General features: G+C 35.8%; 1 protein-coding gene across 1 annotated transcript in view; it reads left to right on the top strand.

Annotated features, from left to right (window-relative positions):
• RTTN (rotatin) overlaps nucleotides 1-25,958 on the top strand; it is a gene marked incomplete at both ends in the record, with an annotated part of 86,762 nt that overhangs the window by 46,810 nt on the left and 13,994 nt on the right. The window contains 10 exons of the mRNA XM_084279810.1: nucleotides 378-449; nucleotides 3,625-3,817; nucleotides 7,656-7,732; nucleotides 14,100-14,211; nucleotides 15,274-15,472; nucleotides 16,471-16,561; nucleotides 17,554-17,707; nucleotides 17,861-17,998; nucleotides 20,168-20,379; nucleotides 24,813-24,918. Of these exons, the coding sequence (XP_084135936.1) occupies nucleotides 378-449; nucleotides 3,625-3,817; nucleotides 7,656-7,732; nucleotides 14,100-14,211; nucleotides 15,274-15,472; nucleotides 16,471-16,561; nucleotides 17,554-17,707; nucleotides 17,861-17,998; nucleotides 20,168-20,379; nucleotides 24,813-24,918 (1,354 nt within the window). The remainder of the gene's footprint in view (nucleotides 1-377; nucleotides 450-3,624; nucleotides 3,818-7,655; nucleotides 7,733-14,099; nucleotides 14,212-15,273; nucleotides 15,473-16,470; nucleotides 16,562-17,553; nucleotides 17,708-17,860; nucleotides 17,999-20,167; nucleotides 20,380-24,812; nucleotides 24,919-25,958) is intronic.

Raw genomic sequence — 25,958 nt, 5'->3', positions numbered from 1 at the left:
TAGAGAGCTTGCCTGCTCAGGGATTTTATTTCCAAAGCTCCCTGTTATGGAAGGGTCATTCAGCAGCATTGTTTGTGCTGGAACAGTGATGAAAGTATTTTATATAAAAATAAATTTGTTTCCTAGTGGTTTCTATCCCATCTCTTTTTTTCTTACCAGTCTTCTCTTGTGCCATGCCCTAATGGCATCTGTTGGAGGTGAGGGGTTATCCTATCATTCCAATTTTTATTTTCCCAACATGAAGTTGAAAATTCTTTGTGTTTCAACGTATGTCTCAAGCAATGGAATAATGTGTAGACTGTGCTATTCAATCTGATGTGGGTTTTTTGAACTGTGAATGGCTAGATGGCAATACTGATGCTTTCATTTATTTTCAGGCTGCTTTTATTCTACAAAATCTCCTTGTGATTCCAATTCCTACAGAAGACGTGAAAGATGGTGCTTGGCGAGTGAGTTACATTTGATGGGAAAGGTCATGGTGTCACAGAGAGACGTTATTTGGTATAAAAACATGTCACTGCACATATAAAATGCAGCCTTAAAAAGTTACATGTCTGAGGTGTCATTTTGGAAAGAGAAATCTATGAATAGACAAATGTCTTTCAAACTTCCATCTGGCACAAGAAAAAGAACCAAAGTTAGTTGGTGTATATGTCGTATGTCATGAATATAGTATCTTTGGGCTTCTAGGAAACTTGCTTACATACTTACTTGCATAGTGTCATTAATGTTTTAGAATAGAAATTTATTTTACCCACTCTTGGAATGCAACATGATTCAAGAGGTAGGAGGAAAAAGAAATTCTGGGGATATGATCATTATGAATTTTTTTTGAAGGAAATATGTACATGATGAGAAATAATTCTTTCAAAGGAAGATGAAATCGTTAAGTAAGTTTGTTAAAAACATAAGCCCTTGCTCAAAGCAGGGTGAACTCAAGCAGGTTGCTTAGGGCTGTGTCCAAGAACGGAGACCCACAGCCTCGCTAGGCAACTTGTTCTAATGTTTGACTGCCCTCTCAAAGAAAGCTTGTTTTTTCATCAGCTTGAATGGAATTTTCTGTATTTCAGTTTTGGTCATTGCCTACTGTCCTGTCACTGGATTCCAATAGAAGAGCATGTCTCCCTTTACTTTCTTTTATCAGATATTTTTACAAACTGGTGGCCTTGATACCTGTTCTTTCTGTCCATCTTGCTTTTTCCAGTATGTCAGCTCATACCTATACGTTAGAAATTGCAGTTACGACCATATCCATTTCCATCAGTTCTTTTCTGTAAAAGATCAAGTTAGTGCTGAAAGGCATTCCTCCTGTTTTACTAGGATAAGTTATCTAAGATTCAGCAGCACACAAAATCAATCATGCTATTTCTTGCAGAGTTGCATTTTACAGTGTTTTGCCTTTACATCTGATCGTAGAGGAAGATGTTCAAGTAATTCTATGAATCTGGCCCTTGTTTCAGTCTTATTGCTTATAATTTATATTTTATCAGTATAAATAGTAATTCTTTAAATTCACAATATTAGGGGACTTGTAATGTAACAAGCTGACCCTTGTGACTTGATATAAATTCTATTAAAAGCTGCAGTTAATGAAAGCTTTGAATCAATGTGATCCTTCTTATGAAATGCAATTCGATGGAAATTGCTTATCACTTACAAAATGGTCATACTGACAGATACTCTCACAGATTCACAGATTTGTAGGGTTTGGAAGGGACCTCTGGAAATCACCTAGTCCAGCAACACTTCATGATAAATGGTAAATGAAACATGCTGAAAATACAAATAATGAAAATTGCATGATACCACCAGGATCAAATTCTGTATTTTACAGTTAGTTTTTTCCCTTGCGCTGGATAAGACGGTTTGTTGATTGATTTAATGCAAGCAAGTTCAAATGAGAGCTATTAAGTGGATCTGGGTGAATAGTAGGAATAATGTACCGTAGCCAAAGCAGAATATTATCAGTTTATCCCTTAGGCAAATAGGGCTGGAAAAGGAAAGACACTAAGTAGATTTTGTAGGCCAGTATCTTCATGAAAATGTCAATGGTGTTGCTATAGTTGATCTGCTTTATAAAAATTAGTTTTGCTGTATTACTTTAAAGAGTGGCACAGGAAATTTTTTGTCATGAGTAGAGTCAACTTGGGTAAAGCACTCTAAGACTGCAACATACTGTTTTGTATGAGGGCTGCTGAAGTTAGAACTCTTTCAGGGCCCTTGCATAATAAAATATCTGGCATACCTTTTTAAATTATCAAAGATGGTTCTGGATAGTAAAATTTTGCCTAAATTTAATAATTTTTCCAAAGTATGCATTTGTCATAATTGATACAATCTAAGTATATTGCTGACAGTGTGTGAGCACAGTTTTATAATTCATAAAGAGTTTAGATGAAAGACTACATTTTTCTTCAAACTGTTTCATATCTGGTTTTTCATTATTTGACATAAAAGGCAAATAGTGAAAATCAGCTGTTTATATATTGCTGAAACCAAACAGAGTGAGCAGTAGCCATCTAAAACTCTGGCTGTAACTTCTCCTGTAGAACAAAATAATTTTACTGCTTGCACTTGATCTATTTTTTTGTTGTTTTCTTGGAAAATAATCTTTTATTCCCTTTAAATGAAGGGGTTGAGGAAGATCTAAAGCATCTTGGGGACACATAGTGGGTTTTGATTTACTTGTTTGCAGGTGATCTGTCTCTACTGTCTCCTGACTGCCAAAGAAAATTTCTAATTAGCACTGATGAATTTTCTTTTTTGTAGTTTTAACTGTTTTCCTTTTGAAGTGCTGCAAGATGCCTCCTAAAACTTCCTTGCAGAATATAATTGATTTGAATTTCTTTCAGTGTGGGTTCTTCAGTCACTTAATTTTTGTGGTCAGTCTAAACCAGAAAATGTTGTAGCTTAATAAACTTGTTTTCTTTTGTTACTATGGAAAGCACTGGAGAAATACTATAACAAAAGTAGTCAAATCAAACTGTTTCTTTGAAATAAGACTATAAAGTCTTTCTTTTCAGGTCTAAATCCACTGCTCAAGAAAGTCTTCCCTGAAGTCAGTATTTAAAAAGAAATGACTGAAAACCATTCTTAAAAGAGACTTTATTTCCTTTTATGTCTTGTTTTCTAAATAAATCTTTTATCATAGTAGATTGATATGGCTAGATGTAGTACAGTAGCAGTATACTTTAGAACAGGATGACCTTTTCAGAATATTTAGTCTTATTATGAGTGTGCTCTTTTTCTAAAGAAAACTTTACATTACTTGTTATTTTTAAGTAGAATTAAATGAGAAATTAAATTTCTAAAGTCTGTTACATATACTGTCTCCAAACCACCCATTTACAGCTTTCCATGGCTTTTGTCTTAGCTGTTTTAATTTCTCAGGACCCTAAATAGCTACTTCTGTTTCCTAAATCGTTACATTTTTTGTAAAATATATATATTTAGCTCAGCTTTAATGAAATCTACATTTGATTTTTGGAATCTTAGTTACAGCCTGTAAATGAGCTATGTATACACACACACAGTGTATTAGGCTTGATTTTGGTTTTTTTGACAGTTTATTTTATGTAAAACATTCTTTTAAAGAAATGGTATTTGTGAATTTCATGTCTTCAGGGTCCCTGTGTGCACGATGAGGAATCTGGCCTCTCTCAGACAGGAAAACCTGCACTTAATGCTCTTTTGTATCACTGCCAATTCTATGAACATGTGAATCAGATGGTGAAACACTGTTACCTTGGGTGTTATATGTTTGATTTAAATTCTTCCAAGGAAGACAACCTCATCATAGAAAAAGGTGACATGAGTGGTAAGTGATGTTAATGTGATCTCCTACTATTATAAACCTACTTAAATAACTTCCTTTTTTGAGTGACTGTATTGGGTCTGGCTGGGATGGAGTTAATTTCCCCTACAGTGCTGTGCACTGGTAGCTCGCAAGGTGCTGTGGACACACCAGTGTTTTGGCTGCTGCTGAGCAGTGCTGGCACAGCACCAGGGATGTCTCTCTCCAGCATCGCCCCTCAGCAGTAGGCAGGGGGTGGGCAAGATACAGCCAGGACAGCTGACCCAACCTGACCAAGGAGATACTCCATATTGTGCGATGTCTGCTCAGCAATAAAAGTTAAGAGAAAGGAGGAGGAAGTGTATCAGCATTGGGCATTTGTTGTTTACATTTGTTTTCTGGTGTAATGGGTATGTATACTGAAGCCCTACTTCCCAGGAAGTGGGTGGACATCATCAGCTGATGGGAAGTAGAGAATAAAACTTGTGCTTTCCTGTGCTTCTGTACACCATTTTTCTCCTTTGTTTTATTAAACTGCCTTTATTTTCACCCCTGAGGGTTTTGTTCCATCTTATTTTCTCCCACCACCTCCTGCTGAAGAGCGGAGTAATAGAGCAGCTTGGTGGGCACCTGGGGTCCAGCTAAGGTCAACCCACCACAGTAGTTTACCTCAAATAACTCTTACTAAAAAGAAAACTGAAAATGTTTATACAAACCATGAACGTAATTATGTTGTTGAGTCAAAATATCGCTCTGAGGATTTAAGTAGTAATAAGTTGCTACTTTAACGTATCTCAGAAAAAGCTCTGAGTTGTTTACATTTTTGACATGTTAGAAATGGCAGAGATATAATTGGTTCTGTGGTACATTTTCTTGCAAAAAATTGGGACTAAAATTCCTTTTACGGTTGTGACCAGTACAATGAAAGTTTAGGGGAAAAAAAAAAAAGTAGCCTGTTTCTTCATGTGTTCAGCTTCAAAGATACATGAGTAGGAGTGGACTCTCATATGCTGGAGTTAACTGCTTTAAGACCTTCAGGAATAATTTAATTCATAGACTGATCAAATTTAATATTCAAGTTGGCTTGATTTATTTTTTTTAACCTGTCTACCCTTGGAGTATCTCAGATCCAATTTTTATGTTGACTAATCATTCTCTGAACCATATTTCTAAGTCTTACTACGATGCATTCTGGGAACCCACGTTCTTGTCCAAATATATATTGTGATCTTAAGTTTAGAAAGCTAGGAAATTCTTCAGAGAGCTCAAGTAGTCAAAGCTGTTCAAGGGAGGGAAGATCAGCAAGTTTCTTCTTCTTCATTGCCTCCTTTTGTGTGCCTAGGTTTCTGTGTTTCTGTCTTTTAAGACTACAGATTTAAACAGTTGTTGTAGGCCTGCTTCTTTTAAGCTTCTGTTAATTTCTGTTACAGCAGCATGAGCAGAAGAAGAATGCTATTTCCTATACCAAGTTAGATCATAGAATCATAGAATTGTCTTGGTTGGAAGGGACCCTTCCAACCATTAAGCTCAACCATCGCCCTAACCTGCCATCCACTACTAAACCACGTCCATCAGCACCATATCTAACTCTTTCATATACCTCTAGGGATGGAGACTCCAGCACAGAAGCCTGTTCCAATGCCTAACAACCCTCTCTGGGAAGAAGTTTTTCCTAATGTCCAATCTAAACGTCCCCTGGCGTAACTTGATGCCATTTCCACTTGTCCTATCCCATGATACTAAGGAGAAAAGGTCAGCCCCCAGCTCTCCTCAACCTCCTTTCAGGTAGTTGTAGTGAGCAATTTGGTCTTCCCTCAACCTCCTTTTGTCCAGACTAAACAACCCCAGTTCCCTCAGCCACTCCTCATAACATTTATTCTATTTATTCTCCAGTCCCCTCACCAGCCTCGTTGCCCTTCTCTGGACACACTTCAGCACGTCAATGTCTTTTCTGTAGTGAGGGGACCAAAAATGGGTGCAGTACTCAAAGTGGGGTCTCACCACCACTATCTCCCCTTTTCTACTTTTAAAACTATTGCCCCTCATCCTATTGCTACATGCCCTCATGAACAGTTCTTCCCCAGCTTCTTATAGGCACCTTTCAGGCACTGGAAGGCTGCTATAAGGTCTCCACAGAGCCTTCTCTTCTCCAAGCTAAACAAGCCCAACTCTCTCATAGGAGAGGTGCTCCAGCTCTTTGATCATTCTTGTGGCACTCCTCTGGACGAGTTCCAACAGGTCCATGTCCTTCTTGTGTTGGGGGGCCCCAAAGCTGGACGCAGTACTCCAGGTGAGATCTCACCAGAGCAGAGTAGAGGGGCAGAATCACCTCTCTCCATCTGCTGGCCACGCTTTTTTTTTGATGTTGGCCTTCTGGGCTGCAGATGCACATTAGTGGCTCATGTCCAGCTTTTCATCCACAAGTACTCACAAGCTCCTTGGAGCTTCTTTCCAGCACATCATCTCCAAACATGTATCAGTGTTGGGCATTGTCCTGACCCAGGTGCAGGACTCTGCACTTTGCTTTGTTGAATCTCATGACATTCACCTGCTCCCACTTCTTCAGCCTGTCCAGGTCCCTCAGGATATTCTTGGTTAACTAACTGACTTTTCAGAGAAGTACTTCAGCAGCATACAAAATTTCAGCACTAAAAAAATCCTCAAGGTCTTCTGTGGCAGTTTTATTTAAGTGTAATTTTTTCAATCCAACACTTTTTACTCTTCCCATGGTAATTCTGTTAGATGATGCAATATCATATCTGAGAGCAATTCAGTAAGAAGTTGAGATACATTTTATCTGGTCATTGAAGTCACTGAAGAGTAAAGCCAAAAATGTTTTTTCTTGGTTCTTTGAAATAATGGGGAAAGAGTCATTTACAATATTTCAGGAATCAGAAACAATTTTTTTTTTTTTTAAAAAAAAGGGAGGACAGGAAAATGTTTACTCCATTTCTAAAACTATAGTGCTTGAAATACTTTTAAATCATGTGTTCACAAGTTCAGAATTGCCTTGTTTATCTATAATCATCTTGACCAGTTTCTGGTTTTTAGTGGGTCCCTTGTCATCCCTTAATAGAAGATCTTGCTTTCATTTATCTTCCTGAAACTGTTTTTTTTCCCCACTGTATTTTCCTCACATTTTTCAGGAATATAAAAAACTCTTATCCACAAAGTTATATTAAAAATAATATTAGTTAGCACAGTTTAGCAATTAGCCAAGTTATGCATAGGACTTGTGGGCTTTGCATTCAGAATCTATGTAATCTAGTGCATTATTCTTCTTTTCTAAATATATGAATGAAAGCCTCAAAACTTGCTATTGACAGTTCTTTTCCTATAAAATTTTGGGCATTTTATATTCTGAAACAGATCTATGAAGTAATTCTGCCTTCATTATATTTATGAATATGGGTTGTCTTCAAACTGCTTCTTGTAAAATGCGAATTTGAAGTTTTTTGAAGAACAGAACATCTGTTCATTATGTTTGTGGTGGACCCCAGTATCTTCAAAAATGTTCTACTATTAAATTTTAAATAAAACTTAAATGTGAACTATTTTAAATTATTAAAGGCTACGCAATTGCAATTTGATCTAAGTGTTGCTCTCCCCAGACTATTTGACGTTTCAGCTGAAAATTATATTTTTTTTAGTTTCTGTTTATTCAAGGGGTTTGCTGGATAAGTCTGAATTCATAGGAACAATGTTGTGAAAACTTTATATTCTGAGATCTTCAGAAGGATAACTGTGGTTGGCTACTTTTCTGTTTTGCTGAAAAAATTTGAAAAACTTGTCATGGCCTCTACTGTTCTTGTAATAATGAAAAAGAAAGCTGGTTCTGATAACTTTTTTTTTTTTTCTACAGATTTTGATGATTCTCTTAATCTTTGGAAGGCTCCATCCAGTCAAAGTTCACATTCTCAGTCAACATCTGAAACTATGGTAACATGCAGAGTAATATACTTATTTAAAATATAAAGTTGTTCATTAAATGCTTTGAAGAAAAATAGCATTCTTACAAATGCTAAAACCCTCCCAACAAAAAAACCCCACAAAACCTGAAGTTAAGCTGAAAATCAAAAAACTGAAACTAAATGGAAATTTACTCTAAAGTAGCTTTATTATGGTTAAAGAAAACTTTGATGGTTATTTACCAAGCAAAAATACTTACCTTACTTTGACTATTTAAATGTATAAGGGCTGGATTCTGCAGCTTCCCCTAGCAGGTCATATTCTCTAGAGACTCCTTTGTAATTGGCTTTATTGACAAAATGTAGACCTCTCCATCTGTAGTTGTCACTTGTGCTGCTTTTATCCAAACCGTCCTTTCTGAGCGAACCTCTGTTTACACTATGCAGCTACTGAACAGGATCAATCAAAACCACAGAAGTACATTGGGTTAAAATTATATTCTGTGTCATAATAAACTCTGGGTACTGAAAATGCTTTTCTATAACATAAAAGTAGCACAAGTGTTTGCAAGACCCAAAATAGACATGAAAAACATAAGAAAGCAGGTGGCTGCTTGAAAGATTTTTTTTCTCTGGCTAGGATGATTACTGCAATGAAAAGCTGCAAACATATGCTGTCTTTCAAGATGGCAAATGCAAAGGAAAAGAAATTGAAGTATGTTTTTCCAGTTTCAGAACACATTTGTGATATCAGATCAGGCTGTGGAAGAAAAATTTATAATATTCATTAGTTACCTAATAAAAACCATACATTTTCAAAGAATGTAGCATAACTCCAAGAAAGCTTGGACGTTTCACTTTTATAATTCTATTTTGTCTTCAAAAAGTTTTCATTTATGAATAACCATCTAATGTAATATGGAAGCCATGATATCATGCTTCAGAGTTTCTTTTTTGATAAACAGATGTGCTGATATAACAAAGGCTGTTAAAGCACAAGACCCTGTCTTATTTTGTTGACTAAAATTGCTATGCCCAGTTTTGCTCTGGATCATGACAATTAAAAAAGCCAATATTGAAATTTTGTCTTAAAATATTACACAGTTATAATTTCTCCTTATTGTCTTGACTTTCTATTATACATGTATGGCTGTCCAGTACTGTTGCTTTTGTCTGACGTGTTTTTAATAACTGAGAAAAAAAAGTGTACTCTAGTTTGAAGTGGAAGTTTATCTTTTCAGAAATTTTATTAATGAATTTTATATATCTAAAATACCCCAATCTAATAAGGCCCTTAGGCTTATTTTAAATACTTGAATTTCAATATTTGTGTTTGAAACTAAAAAATAAGTGCGTGTAAATCAGAAAGTTGATGACAACATGAATGTGACTTAAACACATTTACATATGAATCTCAACTTGTTTAAAAGCAGTTGTTTCCGAATTGCAATTTACTGAATAAATTGAGTGCTGCTTTCTTACAGAAATAGAAGTTGAACAAATTTAATCTTTTTTTTTTTTTGCTCATGTTACTTGAGGAAGAAGCTGGATTTCAGCAAATCTTGTCAGGATTGAATGTTTAATCTGCCTAAAATTGTGCTTGAGTTCTTGTAGAGTTGAAGAGTTCAGTACATGTAAATGCTTCAGTAGCTTAAAAAGGGAGAAGATAATTTGGAATTTACTATATAAAATTATTGTCTTTTTATTTATATGAGTTAAGTATCATAATTTAACATAAAGGCATAGCTCTGCAGTTCCATTTAAAAAGTGAACAACTAATTCTTTAAAGTGGAAAACAGAGGGTAGTACTAAGATACAGTCCTCCAGGTGTTGTAAGCTTTATATTGGCTAAGATTTTGGTCTTGTAGCTAATATAAAAGTTTTGTAGAAGTTTGGGTTTTGTTTTCTTTATTCCTGTGATAGAAAGATTTCACAGAAAAAGTTTTTCATTTATATAAGTTAATTGAAGTTCCATTTGTCTTTTATTGACATGTTTAGCAAGGTAATCTCATGTTTTTATTGACTGTTTATTATTACCCTTAAAAAATACCAGTACCGACAAGGCAAATGGTTAATTTCCAAGCTGGAAGGCAGGATGCAGAGGTCTGAGGTTCCAATGCCAGTACTAATTAGGTGAAGAAAGGTAGAGGAAGGGAACTGAAGCTGAATACAAACTGTATTTCAGAGACCAGTTAATGACTTTTCAGTGTCTACCTAGCAAAGTTTGGTACTTCTAAAAACTCAAACTTGCTCTGAAATTAAGAATTTTCAATTTATTCCTATATAGCTTCACGTTTTAGGTTCTTAGGTGTTGGCCCATAGCTTTCCCATTTTGATGTATGCAAAAAAATGTATTTATGAAGTCATGTAGAAGTTTGTCTCTAAATTTTGTATATATGGACGGTACCAGGAAGATGTAGTTATTCTAAGGCCACTAGATGGCATGCTTTCACCATCACAGATGGGCCTTACTGAAGGGGATTTAATTTTTTTACAATTTTTTTACAAGATTTGATGACAACAGCCAGAAATAATTTGGAGCTACTAGCTACAAAACCAATTAGATATTTTCTATTGGAAGGTCTTCTCTGATATTCTGATAAATAGTTAAAAAAGAAAAAGTTGTTCTAAATATGTCTATTTCCATTCATTTTATGAATGACGGTCTAGGAAGCTGAAACTGCTTTTTGGTTCAGTAAGCAACATCCTGAAGATCTTTGCAGAAGCAAAAGTGATAGCTTTGTAGAGAATCATGTGAACTACTTTTCTGTGATGAAAAAAGGTCTGCTGGATTATTATATATATATATTTGAAGGCAGTTTTGACCAAAAAAAAAAAAAAGACAGTACTGATTTTCTCTGGTTTTGTATTTCATGTAATTGGTACTATAATTGAGCTAACTGCTACCAAAGGCTGATTTCACATAGGGTTCACCTAACTTTAAGTGAAAACATTATTTAAGTTAATTTTTGGCTTATTTTTTTCCTCATACACAATTTTTCCCTCAAATTTGCAGAAAGCAAAATTCAGCAAATTAAAAAGCAAGTACATTAATAAGAGAAGGGTTTTTTTTTAATTTCAGTATATAACACAATCTGTTAGAGAACGTTCAGAGGCCTTATGTACAATTTTGTCCACTTTATAGGGTAAAGAACAGCAATGTGGTGATCAAGTCAGTGATTCAAGGTCATGTAAAAGACAGCAGCAGAGCTGGTTTGTCTATACTACGTTAACTCCCATGCACTGTATTTAGTGTCTCTAAGATCTCAGTGGATTATGGGGTTTTGTCAAATTTGTCTTTATTGTTCTTTAAACTCAAATGTGGAAAAAATTCTGAGAAGATTAAAAATCTTTGTGTTTTGTAGTTTAAGCATTTTCATAGTTTAAGCATTAATTCAGGTTACCATTACAGAGAACACATTCTCATTTTAACTAACATGTTTTGTTTTGTGTTTATTACGTCTGATTGAAAACACCCATCAGCTACCAACTGGTTCCACACTACATAAATACGCTGGAGCTGTTCTGTGCTTAGCAAAATGAGCAGTTATTTAAAAACTTGATCTAAAAATGGTGCAGGTTAAAGATCCACAGACATTTATTTCCCAGATACCTTTAAGTCACGACCGCTCTTTCCTATGAAATCTTCTTGCTATTTTATAAAAAAAAGTGTGCTTTATTTTCTGGAACCATGGTTACCAAAGTGCTATACAGTTAAGTGATTTAAACCTTTCAAAAGAGAACTGAATAGAATTAATCACTGCAAGCCTATTAAAGCAATGCCAGAGGGATTTTTATACTAGAGGTTAAGAAAAGACCTTTTATTCATATCTAGTAGATAAACGGCAAAACCCTCCTGTTTCTCCTGCATTTCCACTCAGACAATTTTTGTATTCTTTTGTATTAGTTCTAATCTGGAATCATCATCTCCCCTCTGCCAACCCTTTCTTGTCCCCAATTAAACCCCCCTTTTTCTAAACAAAAGTCTGTTGTTTCGCTCTGAAGAAACAGGATGCTTCATTGTTCCCAGCAAGAATATGGTGGCAGTACTAAGTGTCCTAGATGACTAAATGACTAGATACAATGTCTCCGAACCCCAGTTCATTGTTATCAAAGGTGATTTATAAAACAGTATTATCTTTTCTTTCCTGGAAGGCAGAGCATTGTGGAAAGAACTTCATTGTGTTACTACTGTGTGTTTTCTGTTAAGATAGCAGAAAATTTCTGGTTTTAACCTGTGTCCCACTGTGAGGCAATTACCAATAAATGTTCCATCAGTGCAGGAAACTGATATTTTTCTAACCAGATACAGCTTTTATTGATTTTTTTTTTCTTTTAACATATCTAAGACCTTATTTTTATTTCTTTACCCAAAATGTTTAGACAGTTTTAGAAGATGGAGAAAGAATTGTTGTGCGACGTTGAAGATGTTATTTACAAATATGTGAAAGCTTGTGTAAATTCTTAACAACATCTTTAAGATTACTGTCAAAATAGTAATAATTCCTTTTAGGGCTTTACTTGTTACAGAACCATATGAACTGTAATGGGTTGCATTTTGGGTTTGTACTTTGTAAGAAAGAGAGGTAGGGTTTTTTTGTGATTTATTTATCAGGCTTAAAGTTGAAGTAAAGTGCTGAACAAACGCAGAATTTACCACGTGCCGAGATGTATTGATTTACTCTAATATAAATAATAGATTTTAATAATTCTTTCAATCAGCATGGATGAAACTTTAAATAATTTATTTCAGTTGGCAAATAAGGGTTTTATTTGTATAATCTAAGCAGAATTTTATTTTTGATTGGTCAGTACAATTTGGTACTACATTTTGTTAACAAGAAAATTACTTAGCCAAGCATCTCCTAGTATTTATATGACCCAAGCTATGTGTGAATCCTGGGTTTCAGAAACCCTGAATCTTTCTGTAGATTGTCTTTTGTGTGACAACCTTCTTCTGGCTTTTTTGAGGAGCAACTGAGCATGCTTGAGGAGAAAGATGCAGGACTGTAGGATGGACATTATTTGAAGACCAGAGGAAAATAGGAGGGGAGAAGCGAATTATAAGATGGAGGTGGCAAACTTTAGCCCATTCAGGGACTCTGATCTCAAGTAAAGATGTGCTGATAGAAATACTTGCAAGAGGTGGGGAGTGGGAGGTGGGATTGATCCTCCAAGGTGAGAGAAAAGATTAAGTAGAGGGTTTCTGTAGCTCAAAATGCTACTGAGTAAAAGCCAAACCTGGAAAGCAGTGGCCTAACTGCAAGTATAAGATAGGTAGGAAGGGTGTAAACTGTGATTTCCTTCCCTCCAACCCTTTTGTCAATTAAGTGGCTTTTGGCTGTTCCTTAGGTTAAAAAATATTGCAAATTGTATACTAATAAAGCTTTCAAAATAAAACCTTTGAAATATTTCAATCGTCCTTGGATCACTGTGAGGAAAAGTCTAATAATGTCCTTCAAGCTGTGACAGTTTTGGGATTTCATTGGATTACCCAATGTTCTGTATTCTATACATTGTATAGTAACACTTGAAGAAATTTCTGATGTGAGTTCTCCAGCTAGAAACAAAAAAACAGAAGTGAACAGGTGATCTGACATAGGAGGTGCTTATCCCATACTCTGAAATAGGTCACTGAAGTATATTATTAAGATGGAGACTCTGGGTCTTCTGATCTCAAGTTTGTACTTTTGAACAGAGTAGCAAGAACTTGTGAAAGCATGCAAAATTAATTATATGGTAGGTAATGTGGAACTGGTAGAAGGAACATGGCAGTATGTCAGTAAAATTATTTGCTGTCATATAAGTATCACATATCTTCACCGTGATATGAATATGTGTCAGGATCACAGCACTAAGGTTAAGAAAAGTACTTAGAGTTGGAAAGACTCTAGAACTTCAACTCTGGCTGATAAGTTATGAGATTGTGATATTTTTATCTGACCGTGTCCTGGTATAAATGGACAAGTGATGATGTTCTCTGTAGAGCAAATAGTCCATGAAAAATCTGAGTTTAAATGCTTCAGTAATGCCTTTCTATCTTAGTCTAAACATAGACTGAGTCAATTATATGGTTGAAAAAGAAGGATGAAAAGGAGAAATTTCCAGTAACATGGGCATTGATCAATTTTTAACTGAAATGTTTCAGACTGTTCATATTGCATGGCTTTCAATAGTTTCAGTTATTGGATATTTATAATTTTATATATATAAAAAGATACAGCGAGCAAAATTTACTCAAATTTGGTTTTGAACAGTAATTTCCACATTGGTTTGGGGTTGTTGGTTTTGGTGGGTTAATTTTTTTTTGTTGTCCGTGTCCCATTCCCCCCCAGTATAAATAGAAATCTGCTCTGTAAAAAAGGAAACTAGTTGATTCCTGCTTTGTGCCTTTCTAGATTCAGTCTGCATCACCGACACTGGGGAGCTTTACTGAGCTTCAGCCAGTGGTCCCAACAAATTCAAGTGGTTTTATTCCTGAAACTGTGGTTGATCGTCTTACGGCACAAGGTAAGTCAGACTTCCAAGTTTGTGGACAGTTTGATAAATACAATATATAAGCCTGTCTATATTCCAGTATTTCTACATGAGTATGAAGTTTGTGTATTGCTGGAACAACCACCATCGATTCTGGTTGTTTGAGAAACATAAACCACTTCCTTTAACACTTCCCATTTGACAGCAATAAGTGAAGATGGTTGATACTGCTTGAAACGTAGACTTAGAATCAAGACTTAGGTTCTGTTCCTATCACCCTTTCAAAATACTCAGTTTTGGTAAAGCTGTTGCATGCATGCACCCACATGGATGTGCACACATGCAGAGGTGTGAACATAATTCTCTTTCTACATAATAAGTTAAAAATAAAGTGTGAAAAAAATTATAAAATTATGTATAGAGATCTGTGGTGGTTCAGCCTCAAACAGTTGCTGACCACCACACAGGCCACTCTCTCACTCCCAGAGGAGAAAGGGACAGAGCCTCTGTGGGTTGGGATAAGGACAGTTTACTGGCAAAAGCACCAACACAAGGCTTGACCCAACACCCCAGCCTTGCTCAGACTGCCCTGTAGGCCCCCAGGAACACTCTTCCCCAACCAGCCCCTTTTATGGGGGAGTGATATCAGGTGGTCTGGAAACAGCCCGGGCTAACTCAGCTCACCTGTGATGACTGCCTGGGGAGGTTGACTCTGGACTGGCCAGAACAAGAACAAAAAGAAAAAGTAGACCCCACTTTTCTGTTAAAGAAAGAAGTAAAAACTCGTATCTTTCCATGTTTATTGGTTAATGATTATTGGTGTCTTGTAGAAGGAATATTTTATTTCAGCACTCCTTTAAAAACCACTTTTCCTGTATCTGCTTTCTTGGTTGTTGTTGTTGGGGTTTTTTTTGGGGGGTGGGGGGGTGTTCTTTTTTTTTTCCCCTTTCATTCCAGAGTATGATTTTTAAATGTAGAGGGAACTTGGATATTCTATAAAAAAGAGGAAGAAACTGGTTTTATGTAACTGCTCTAATTAATCTTTTGGGTTTGGTTTTTTTTTTCCTTTTCTTCTTTTTATTAAACACATTTGAGGTCAAAGTGATACAACCACAACAGAATCTCCAAGTCGACATGATTCTCCCATATCTGCTACTCTGTCTAAGCAGCATGCTGTAGTCACACCTGCCCTTTTGTCAGCTGTTTGCAGCCTTCTGCACAATCTGCTGGTTGTCACACCAAAAGATACTGGAATTGCTCTTCAGCAAGCACATTTGCTAACAGCTCTCAGCAGGTATGAGATCAATAACTGCTGAACTACAAACAAGGTGTAGCAGTAGAGCTTGAAAGTTTGAAATTAAATACACTAGTGTTTCTTATCAAAACTGTTAAATATATTGATCACTCTGTGCTTCTTATGTGTTCAAAGATGCCTTAAAAAAATGAAAAGAATTTGTTTTTTTTTTTTTCCCCACATAAAATGTAGTCATATTGCTGATTCCATTTTTGGTGTCTGTCTTCTACAGGACTACTGAGTAATGTTTTAGGTTTTTGTCTAGATGGGCATTTAGCCATCCTTTTTGGAGGGGTAATTTTTATTTTTTGTTTTTATTTACTAGAACAGTAGCTCTATAGTCAGATATTCAGAATTGCACATAACTTCAGCTAATTTTATGATCTTCATGGAATTGTATGCAATATTTTGAGGATGAGAAAAGGGCTAAAAGTGTAAATAATGCTTATCAAATTTCAGAAAGTATTAGATGATAGACTCTAGCTAATGTTTTGTCAGAATGGTCTTCTGCTTGTACTCCCATGTTTCAACTTGCATTGTAACGAATTCTTTCATCTGTAGAAAGTGTTTGGATGTCGTGAAGTGAAGCATGAAAATTAGTTCAGGTTTTTTTTAATTTTGAAGAGCTTTCATAGTTCCTCCTCATGCAGCAATTAATGAAAAACAACCCAACCTTTGTTTGAATACAGTTTATATTACTAAAGAGCTGTTTATTTTTCTACAGGGATGAAAATAAGCAATCAGATATAAACAAACAGTTTTTCCTAGTGCAATAACAGCCATTGGAATTTATTTTAGTCTAACTATTTTGAAACAATTTACTGCTACTGTAGTTGCCCTTACACTAAACTTACAGCTAAACCTCACTATTTTAAGAGAGTTCTTCATAATTTATTTTTACTGTTTATTCAAAATGTTCTCTCCTATGTAATGTTAAGTCAGTACACTGTTTAGGTATTTAAATATATTTCTAACCAACTTTATTTTCTTTTTTTTAGTCTTGTAAGTGCTAATCTGATTGAGAGATGTATCTTGGAATTGAAAGCTCCATTGGGTCATCCCTGTCATATAGAACATGTAAAAGCTCAGGTTAGAGAAACATTTGTTATTTTATACTTTTTAAAAATTATTAAATTAATCATGTTTGCCTAATCTGTATTGATTACCACATTCCAGACACGATGCTCTAGGCTACAATCATGTGAATCTGTGCTGTTGATAAGGCTTAAGAGAAAATAAGCCATGTTATATTCAATGCAGAACAATTAATTTCTATGTTAGAACTCTGCCTAGAACCATCAAACTGAAAAACAGTTGTGTTCTAAAAATGCAGCTAGTTTAGCAGCAGTTACAGAAATCATCTGATAGAATTTCTTTGTACAGTATTAAGTATGAGCCAGTTACAGTTACTGACACATTTCATATTTATTTTCCACAACAAACCTGGCTGCTTTGCTTTTGTTTCCAGTTCTGCAGACGCTTACGTACTACTCAACTAATTTTGCTGTATGCAAAGCATGCTGCCAATGGAACTACTTTTGTATCAAATCGAATTCTGCATATGTAACTTCTAGAACATGTTATATTCATGGCACAGCACTGTTTTACAGCTACTGCTGCTCTGCATTTAGAATTACTTTGAAGAAAGGTACCCAGGTTTTTAAGAAAGTGTGGTTCTGTAGAAATTTTGTGAGAATAAATACATAACTAGGAACATATTTTTTTTTCCTAAAGCTTCAAATTGAGCTTCTGTTTTCAGGAAATACAGATGTATTTATCAATATTAATGACCATTTTTATGTTTTTCTTTATGGGCTTCCACAAAATACAATACTGTACATGTAATGAGAATCACAACTTTCTCACAAGGGACCTTATTCTTTGTCAATAGAAAATTGATTTCACATACATGTTTCCAGACGAGGAATTCTGTTTCATGTTCTACAGTAAAACTGAGAACATATTTTTATTTGTATATTATTATTTAAGTGTTGTATATTAATTAAAAATGTTATGAATCAGTTGAGGTAAAGTGAAAATATATGGCTTTATTTCATATCTTTAAAAAAAATATTTAACAGGTATTATTGCTACTTCAGTACTTGTCATCTGTGGCCAGGCTTCTGAAATCATGTTTGTTGGTGGATTCTCAGCTTGTAATCAAAGATGAACTCTTGAAACCTGTCTTGGGAAATGCCTTCCTGATTCTCACCATTCGTTCCAAAGATGGGTTAGGTAAGGAAGTTCTTTGTTTCCAGTATAGTCGGAGGCAGATCTTCATTTATGTACCACCTTAATTTTACCTGACAGTTGTTGTCAGGCTGAATGCTTCAGGTTTGTGCACAATGGTGTGATGATTTATTTTTTTTTTCTGTATTATCTTTGCAGATGCTGATTTAACATCTGTACTTCATGAAACATGGGTAGATTTTTACAGCCTTCTAACTACATTATTGTGGAAGAGTGGCCAAATATCTTTTCCATCTGTGGCAGCAGCCCTTGCAAATCACTGTACAGCAATAATTGGTAATGACTGTTCCTGGATGGGTTTTAATCTAGCAACTAATAAAGTAAATAAACAAATAGTAAAAAGGGTCATTCCTGTTTAGATGCTATTAAGTAATAAGCAATGTCATATCCAGAGTGAAAATCAAATTTTTCTAGAGCTTGACTGACTTTCACTTATTTTTATAACTCTTACCAGACTGACTTTTGAACTTGTTTGCATATGTAGATTAGTGATTGTAGCTGTAAATTGTAACCAAATATGGCACCTTAAAGTAGAGCTTGAACTGATCCCTTAGCACTTTTGTTTTTAAATATAAAACTTGCATGAGAGGAAACAAAGTTTTGGGGGGAATAAGAGATATCACAGAATGTTAGGGAATGGAAGGCACCTCTGAAGATCATTTAGCTCAACGCTCCCTGCTAAAGCAGGATCACCTAGAGCAGGTTGCACAGGATCACATCCAGGCAGGAGATTCCACAACTTCTCTGGGCAGCCTGTCCCAGTGATCATTCACCCTCAAAGTGAAGGTTTTTTCCTCATATTCACATGGAACTTCCTGTGTTCAGTTTTTACCCCTTACCTTTTGTCCTGTCACTGGGCACCACTGAGAATAGTCTGACCCAATCCTCTTGGCATCCACTCTTTAGATTTTTATAAGTATTAGTGAGATCCTCTCTCACTTTTTTCCATGCTAAATAAACCCAACTGTCTCAGCTTTTCCCTATGAGAGAGATGCTCTGATCATGTCTGTAGCCCTCCACTGGACTCTATCCAGTAGTTCTCTGTCTTTCTGAAACTGGTGAGCCCAGAACTGGACATGTTACTCTAGATGTGGCCTCACTAGGACAGAGTAGATGGGGAGGGTAACCTCCCTTGTCCTGTTGGCCACAGTGTTCTTAATGCACCCCAGGGTACCATTGACTTTCCTGGCCATGAGGGCACACTGCTGGCTCATGCTTAACTTGTCCAAAAGGACTCACAGGTCCTTTGCAGTGCAGCTTCCCAGCAATTCTACCGTGTACTGGTGCTTGGGGTTATTCCTGTCTAGGTGCAGGACCCTAAACTTGCCATTGTTGGACTTCATTAGGTTCCTCTCTGCCCTACTCTTGAGTCTCCAGATCTTGCTGAATGGCAGTACAGCCTTCTGGTGTGTTAGCCACTCCTCTCAGTTTTGTATCATCAACATAGTCTGTCCCCTCATCCCCAGGCCATTGGGGGATTGAATAAGACCAGGCCAAGCGCTGACCCTTGGGGCACTCCACTGGCTACAGGCCTCCAGCTAAACTCTGCACCACTTACCAGAACCCTCTGGGCTCTGCCGTTCAGCCAGTTCTCAAACCACCTAACTGTCCACTCATCCAACCCACACTTCCTAAGCTTGCTTATGAGGATATTATGGAAGACAGTGTCAAAAGCCTTGCTGAAATCAAAGCAGGCAACATCCACTGCTCTCCCTTCACTCATCCAGCTGGTTATGCCACCATAGAAGGCTATCAGATTGGTCAGACATGGTTTCCTCCTGGTCAATCCATGTTGATTGCTCCTGATAACCTTCTCCTTTTCCACATGCTTCTTGTTGACCCCCAGAATAAGCAGTTCCATCACCTGTCCAGGGATGGAGCTGAGGCTGACTGGCCGTTAGTTTCCTGTGTCCTCCTTGCTCTTTTTGAAAACTGGAGTGACACTGGTTTTCCTCCAGTCCTCAAGGTTATTTTGCAGGGTTATGTTTGTGTGGTTTTTAATTGTCCCTTCATTAGCCAGAGTTCTCAGTCACCAAGACTCTCTGAGATGTTTCAGTAAATGTAGTATGAACACAGTCTATTCAAGCTTGTGATTTCAGTCAGGTGCGTGCTGAGTGATCTGGTGAATTCAAATCCAGTTGTACATAAAGCAGCTGATGGGTACTGTTGGTATTATAATGTAAGTGGTTGAATAAAGTGAGGACAGTTCAGAAAATTGTCGAGTGAATGAGTGATTTAGCAAATGGAAATCGCTTTGTTTTATAGTAAAATTAATGCAGAGCATTTAATTTATTCAAGCCTATAAAACTCAAACCCTTCTTAGATTTTTAAAGACTTTTTAAACTGGCTTCATGCCTTTTTTGGTAAGTCTTTCTGATCCAAAGTATTGAAGCTTTGCTCAGAATGAAATATAAAAGCTTTTTATTTTTCTATTTAACCTTTCAGATACCATTTGTGACTGTATTCATCTGTCAACCACATACCCTGCTTTATATGTGGCTAGTTTACAGTTCCTCTCTGTCCTTTTGAACGAGGAAGGAAGACAACAGCTCCAAGAGAAAGAGAGTGTATGTCAGAATCCTACTATTAGCTTTCTTCTGGATCATGTTGAAAGTTGCCAGGCATCTGTGACTCAACTTACTGCATTAATTATTCAGGTATTTAAAATTGGATGTTATGATTGTTGGATATATTTTTGTATTTTTATTTTGTTGAAAAGGAATGTAGTTACCTCATAAAAAATCTATTTACAGTTATGAACCAAGACATCTTTAATATGGGACATCTATTACACTCATTTTTGATACTCATTTAATAAGCTGGAACAATTGCAAAGAAGCGACTTCTAGGAAGTGCCTTGCAAGGCAATTATGTTGCAGCGATGTGGTATGAAATCTTACATAGTAGGAAGATGATATATAGCTAGAGTATGTTTGGACATACTGATACGCGCATTTTTCCTGCTTCTCCATGCATTTAATGAGATTTTTAAGGTTTGAGATGTAGTTATCTCCACTGTAGAGGACAGCATTGTTGTTAATAACAGCTGCCTTTGTAAAAATTGTGAACCAAAATGAATCACTAAGTCTTCCAGTTTGTTCTGGGAAGATGTAAGAACAGTGTTGCACTTCCTTTCCAACCTAGTTTTAAATTGGCCAGGTAGTGTGTTTTTCACTAATCTTTTTAGATCTTGTTGCCCTACGTAATACACATTGACAAGATGGTTTTTTTCTAGATACTTATCCTGAATGTTCTGTCTTAATGTAATGAATTATTATTGTATATACTTGTATATATTATCCTAAATAATTCTTTTATCCCATTTATATTTACAACATTTACTTACTTACAGGCGGTTCCATTACTTGGTAATAAGAAAAGTTATATGAGGCATTTGTGTCTAATTTATTTTCCCTCACAAATTCATTCTTTTATCTATATGTTCACTCTCCTTTAATTCTGTGCAGTTTGTTGCTGGAACTGTAATAGTGATCCATGATTAGAAGCGTAGTGTTAGTCTGGGTTGAACTTTTCATATAATATAATGTATCTTATGATTTCTCATGTGCTGGAATCATAGAATGATGGCGTCAGCATCTTGTAATTACTTTTTTATAAGAGTCATATTTAGTACTATTTTAGTATGTAAAACATTATATTTTTCAACATGTGTTAGTGCAGACTGGATAGTGTGACCAAAATAATGTTTAGTATCATTTCCTCTCCTCTCTTCCTATGGTTGGTGAATTCCTGTAGAATAACCTTGCTCCTGCCAAGACTTGTCCTGATCCAGACAATATCTGTCATGTAACTGGTGTCCCTTTTGCTGCTGTGTTGCACCACAGTGACTTTAGCATTTACTGGGGCATAGTACTCTGTCCACTGAGAACCTAGTGTTCTTTAGGGAGGAGAAGTTTCCTTAGAGGATATTCCTTGGCATCACTAAAACTGGCATACCGTATCCCTTTGGCAGGTAATTCCAGATAATTCGAGAGAATAAAGTTTTCATGGATTTCAGAGACAAAACAGGGGTGCTTCTCTGAAATCACAATATTTGCAAAATACTGCGTTAATTTTTTTGTATTTAATGCTTAACTATGTGCCTAAAACTGAACCCCTTGGCTCTGGCACAAAAAATGCAGTTACAGGGAAGTATGTCAGACAAAGATGTGTGTTCTGTTGTAAGTGAAGTTTCATGCAAGTATGCATGGCTGATGACCAGTTTTTAGCAAAACATGAGGATTCTTATGGTGACAGCAGAAAAATCCTATAATAAGGAATTAATTGTAGCCAGGTCAATGAAAGTACATCATACACTGTGACATAGTTTGAATATCATAATAGATACTGTCTTTTTTAGCATGCACTTTAACTGTCCAGAGATGTAGATGGACACTGCATTTTATTCATAAAAGAGCTCAGAAGAGAACTTATGCTCTCTGGAGCTTTATAATACATGAAAGGGATATAGCTGCTTTGATCCCCAAAAAGGATAACAAAATAAGGAAAGAAACAGCTGCAATTTTTTTAGAGCAAAGTAGATGCATTTATTAGTTTCCTCCTTTCCCTTGCCCTGTCCCTCCTGCAGTAGTCATTGAGAGGCAGTTTGAAAGAGGAGCCCACAGGACGTTAAGTAAGCTATTTAGAAGAAAAATAAATTCTAAAAAATCAACAACCCAAAGGGATTAAATATGATCTTTCTTCAAGAGAATCTCTCAAGCGAATAATTGAGTAACAGAGAAGGCTGTGAGAGAGAATTTTCAGTCAGTCATCTCCATTAATCGTCCTAACAACACGAAATCTACAGTGAGGTGATATGCAGAGGCGAATGCTAACTTAGGACCCAGCCTGCAGGTGTGGATATCAGCATACCCAGTCCTAAATTAGTATGTGCTATTGCACACAACCAATTTGATAAATACAGGTGGTGACTTTAAAAAGGTTCTGGTGCTTTTGTGTAAATTTAACCTTTGTATACATGTTGTCAAGATCAGAAGTAAAAGCAATAAGGAAACTGTAGTCCATATATAAAGTCTCAAATTTTGGCCCTGCTATTTTTTTTCTAGGTATAAAACTTAACATTTTTAGAAAGGTTGTGGTCTCCTCTTCAACTAACAGTTATATGCAGAATAACATTGCTAGATCATAACATTGCTCTGGGTTTATGGGACACCTTAAATTTATTATACATTATAATGAAAAAGAAAAGAATTAAGAGTGTACATTCTCATTGTAGTACTTTAATACTAATAGTTTTAAACTACAGAATATGCTCGTGGAATGCATTATAAATATACATATATTTCCATTCCATTAGTAGTGAGTAATCAATTATTAATTATGTAAGTGCTCCCTATAATTGACATTAATTTTATTTTTATTAGAAATGGCAATTCTTTATTGCAAAGTAAGGAAAAAATCTTCAATAAAGAATGGAATTCTGCTCAGTCTTAAGATAAAATTTAGAAAATAGTGAGATGAAATTGGAATCTTAAAAAAAGATAAAAATACAGGACATCTCACCTTATTTAATAATTTCTAATCAGCCACATAATTGAAGGAAAATGCCCAAGAGATTGACAAGGAAATATGTTTTTTATTAGCTAAAATATTCCTAAATACTAATAAAAAATAAACCCAACTAGTTAACTTTAGAGGGCAAAAGCCTGTGAATGGATAAATGACAAAACAAACATTTTCAGTTTATGCAAGATTGAAGGAACTTGACGATTTGATTTTCCTGGCATGTTTAAAATTATGTCTAGTTTAAGATATTTATATTTTTAGCTACTCAAGCATCTAAACTCTTTAATTTGAAAGGACATGGCAACATATCGGTACAGAAAAATCATTTACTTAGCTTTAAGTGCAGAAACCAAAACATGTTTTGCTGCTTTAATTTTATGTCAGTTGTCCTTACCAATGTGGGGTCTTGGTTTGGGGTTTTTTATTTGGGCTTGTGCGTTTTGGTTTTTTTTTTGGGGGGGGGGGTGATTTGGGACTTTTTAGGTGGGTTGTTTGGGTGGTTTTTATGTGGATTTTCATGGGGATTTGTGGGGGTTTTTTGGTGTTTGTTTGGTTTTAGTTATTAACTTACTAGTCTTCATCTCTTGACCTATTCAGTCCTGGTTACACTGAGCACTTCAGTAAGTGATAATCCTAAAGGATACATTGGTATTTTACAGCATTAAAATTTGGAAAATTTTTTAGTCAATTACTAGCTAGAGGATTAAAGCAAATAAAAAGTGTTGTATGTGGAGGTGTAATCTATGATGTCCTATGGATACGTACTCAAGAGATTTCTGTCTGAAGTATAAGGTTTTCTTAAGATGCTGGGGGTTTTTGCTAACTCTAAAATATGCTTTTCTTTCTGCTGTGATCCAGCAACAGTTCCTGTTTTGTTATATTCTTCTGACTACAGTGCATACTATTTTCCATTGCATTGGATGCCAGTATTGGAATGATATTTTAGGGAAAATTGCTGGATGGCCAAAATTCCCTAATGGGTAATATATAAAGCACAGGCAGCTCCTTGTCTTTCAGCTATTTTGTTACATGACTCCAAATAAATACTCCTTTGAAAGCACAGAGATTATATTTATGTTAGAATTACAGTGATGCTCACAAGGGACTCAGAGAAATAAGACAAACTAACATTTTTCTTTAATCTAAAAAAAATTATCCATGTGTCAAGTGATAATTTCATTCTAAAGAACTTCCTGATATTTAATGTCTCCTCTTCATCATTGTGTTAAGTGAGATTGCACTGAACAGGTCAGTGAATTGTCTGTTATAGCAAGCTTGAACTGGGAAGGTAGGCTTTAGGGAGGTAGACTGTTAAAAGAAGAGTAGGAGGAGTGGTTTAGGAGAATTATTTTTTTTATATATAATTATAATTGCAAAAAATAATTAAATACTTCAAGGCAGGCAGAATGTAAAGATTAGTATAGAGAGGGAGAACTCTGGATCAGTATATAGTGATGAAACATCCAAGTGAAAATATTTACTATGACAACATATTTATATATATGTATACTATGTTTAATATGGTAACTTTTTCATTTTGATAATGAAATTGTATTATATGTAGGTCTGTGAAAGAAAATCTTCAAAGGATGTGCTGAAAGAAATTGCTACAAATGCATTGCTGTCTCTGTTAGCTGTCAGTAAAATTGCCCAGAAATGTGCTTTGGAAGGTGAGCATTTCAAAATATATGTTAAATGCTTTATAAATCAAATACTTGCAGGTGTGTTATGTGGGGTGTTTTTTTAAAACATAATGGGTTTTCATCAAAAGAAAATAATTTTCAGTGGCACGTTTTAAGATTTTTACACAGAAACCTTACTAATAGTTAAAGTTTTCAGCTATAGATTAAATCATACGCTGTTGTCGGTGTAAAATTTGTGGTGAAATCACAGCTCTGTTTTCGAACGAGGAGGCAGCTCCGGGCCTTTACTGCTGGTGTCATGTTCATCCACTTGAAACTGCATGTTTTGCACTGGCGTTCTCTTCCACTTCTTGTTTCCTCCAATGCCAGTGCAGGTTTGTCGGTGAAAGTCTGTCCTGTGTTCTCAGCTCTGGCTGTACAGGTGATGCTGTAGAGAAAATGAGACTTCTTTTTCTTAGCTTTGTTCTTCTCTGTTTCTTTGTCTCTTTCATCCCATTTTACAGTTTAAGTAGGACATTCTCCTCTTGCATTGCAAAATCTTTCATGCCTAAGTTTTTTTACAGCACTAAAACAAAAGTAAAAAACTTTTTGTGTCCACTAGAATACAGGGGAGACTGGTTAATTTGCATTTCTCAGGTATGATGCGTTTCATACCTGCAGATCAGCCCAAGTGCACGTTTTCTTGGGTGCTTTTTTGTTGCTCATGTGTCTCTATTGGTTTGTAGAGTTCTTTTAAACCTACACTACACTGAAATCGATATCCTAGACATACCTGCTCAATGTCAAATTCTGATAATGGCAGAAAGCTCCAAACTTCAAATCCTATGATATATACTTAAATTCTGCTCTTTCCCAGTGTGTTGATGGTCTGCTCAGCCCTTGCTTCAATCAGGGTTCTTCTGTTGATAACCCACTAGATCATTTAAGACCTGACTTCCTGTGAAGGTGCTACCATTGCGTGTAGTGCCTCATGTTCAGTACAAGAGCAGTCTTCCAGTCAGCCTTGCTGTGATGCATACCAGATCTTAGAGAATAAGAGGTCTGGGGTTCAAATCAATGTTTTGAAG

This window comes from Gallinula chloropus, assembly GCF_964237585.1.
Source record: "Gallinula chloropus genome assembly, chromosome: 2".
NCBI lineage: Eukaryota > Metazoa > Chordata > Aves > Gruiformes > Rallidae > Gallinula > Gallinula chloropus.
The sequence above is the reverse complement of the archived record's forward strand: the minus strand, read 5'-3'. Positions and strand labels throughout refer to the sequence as shown.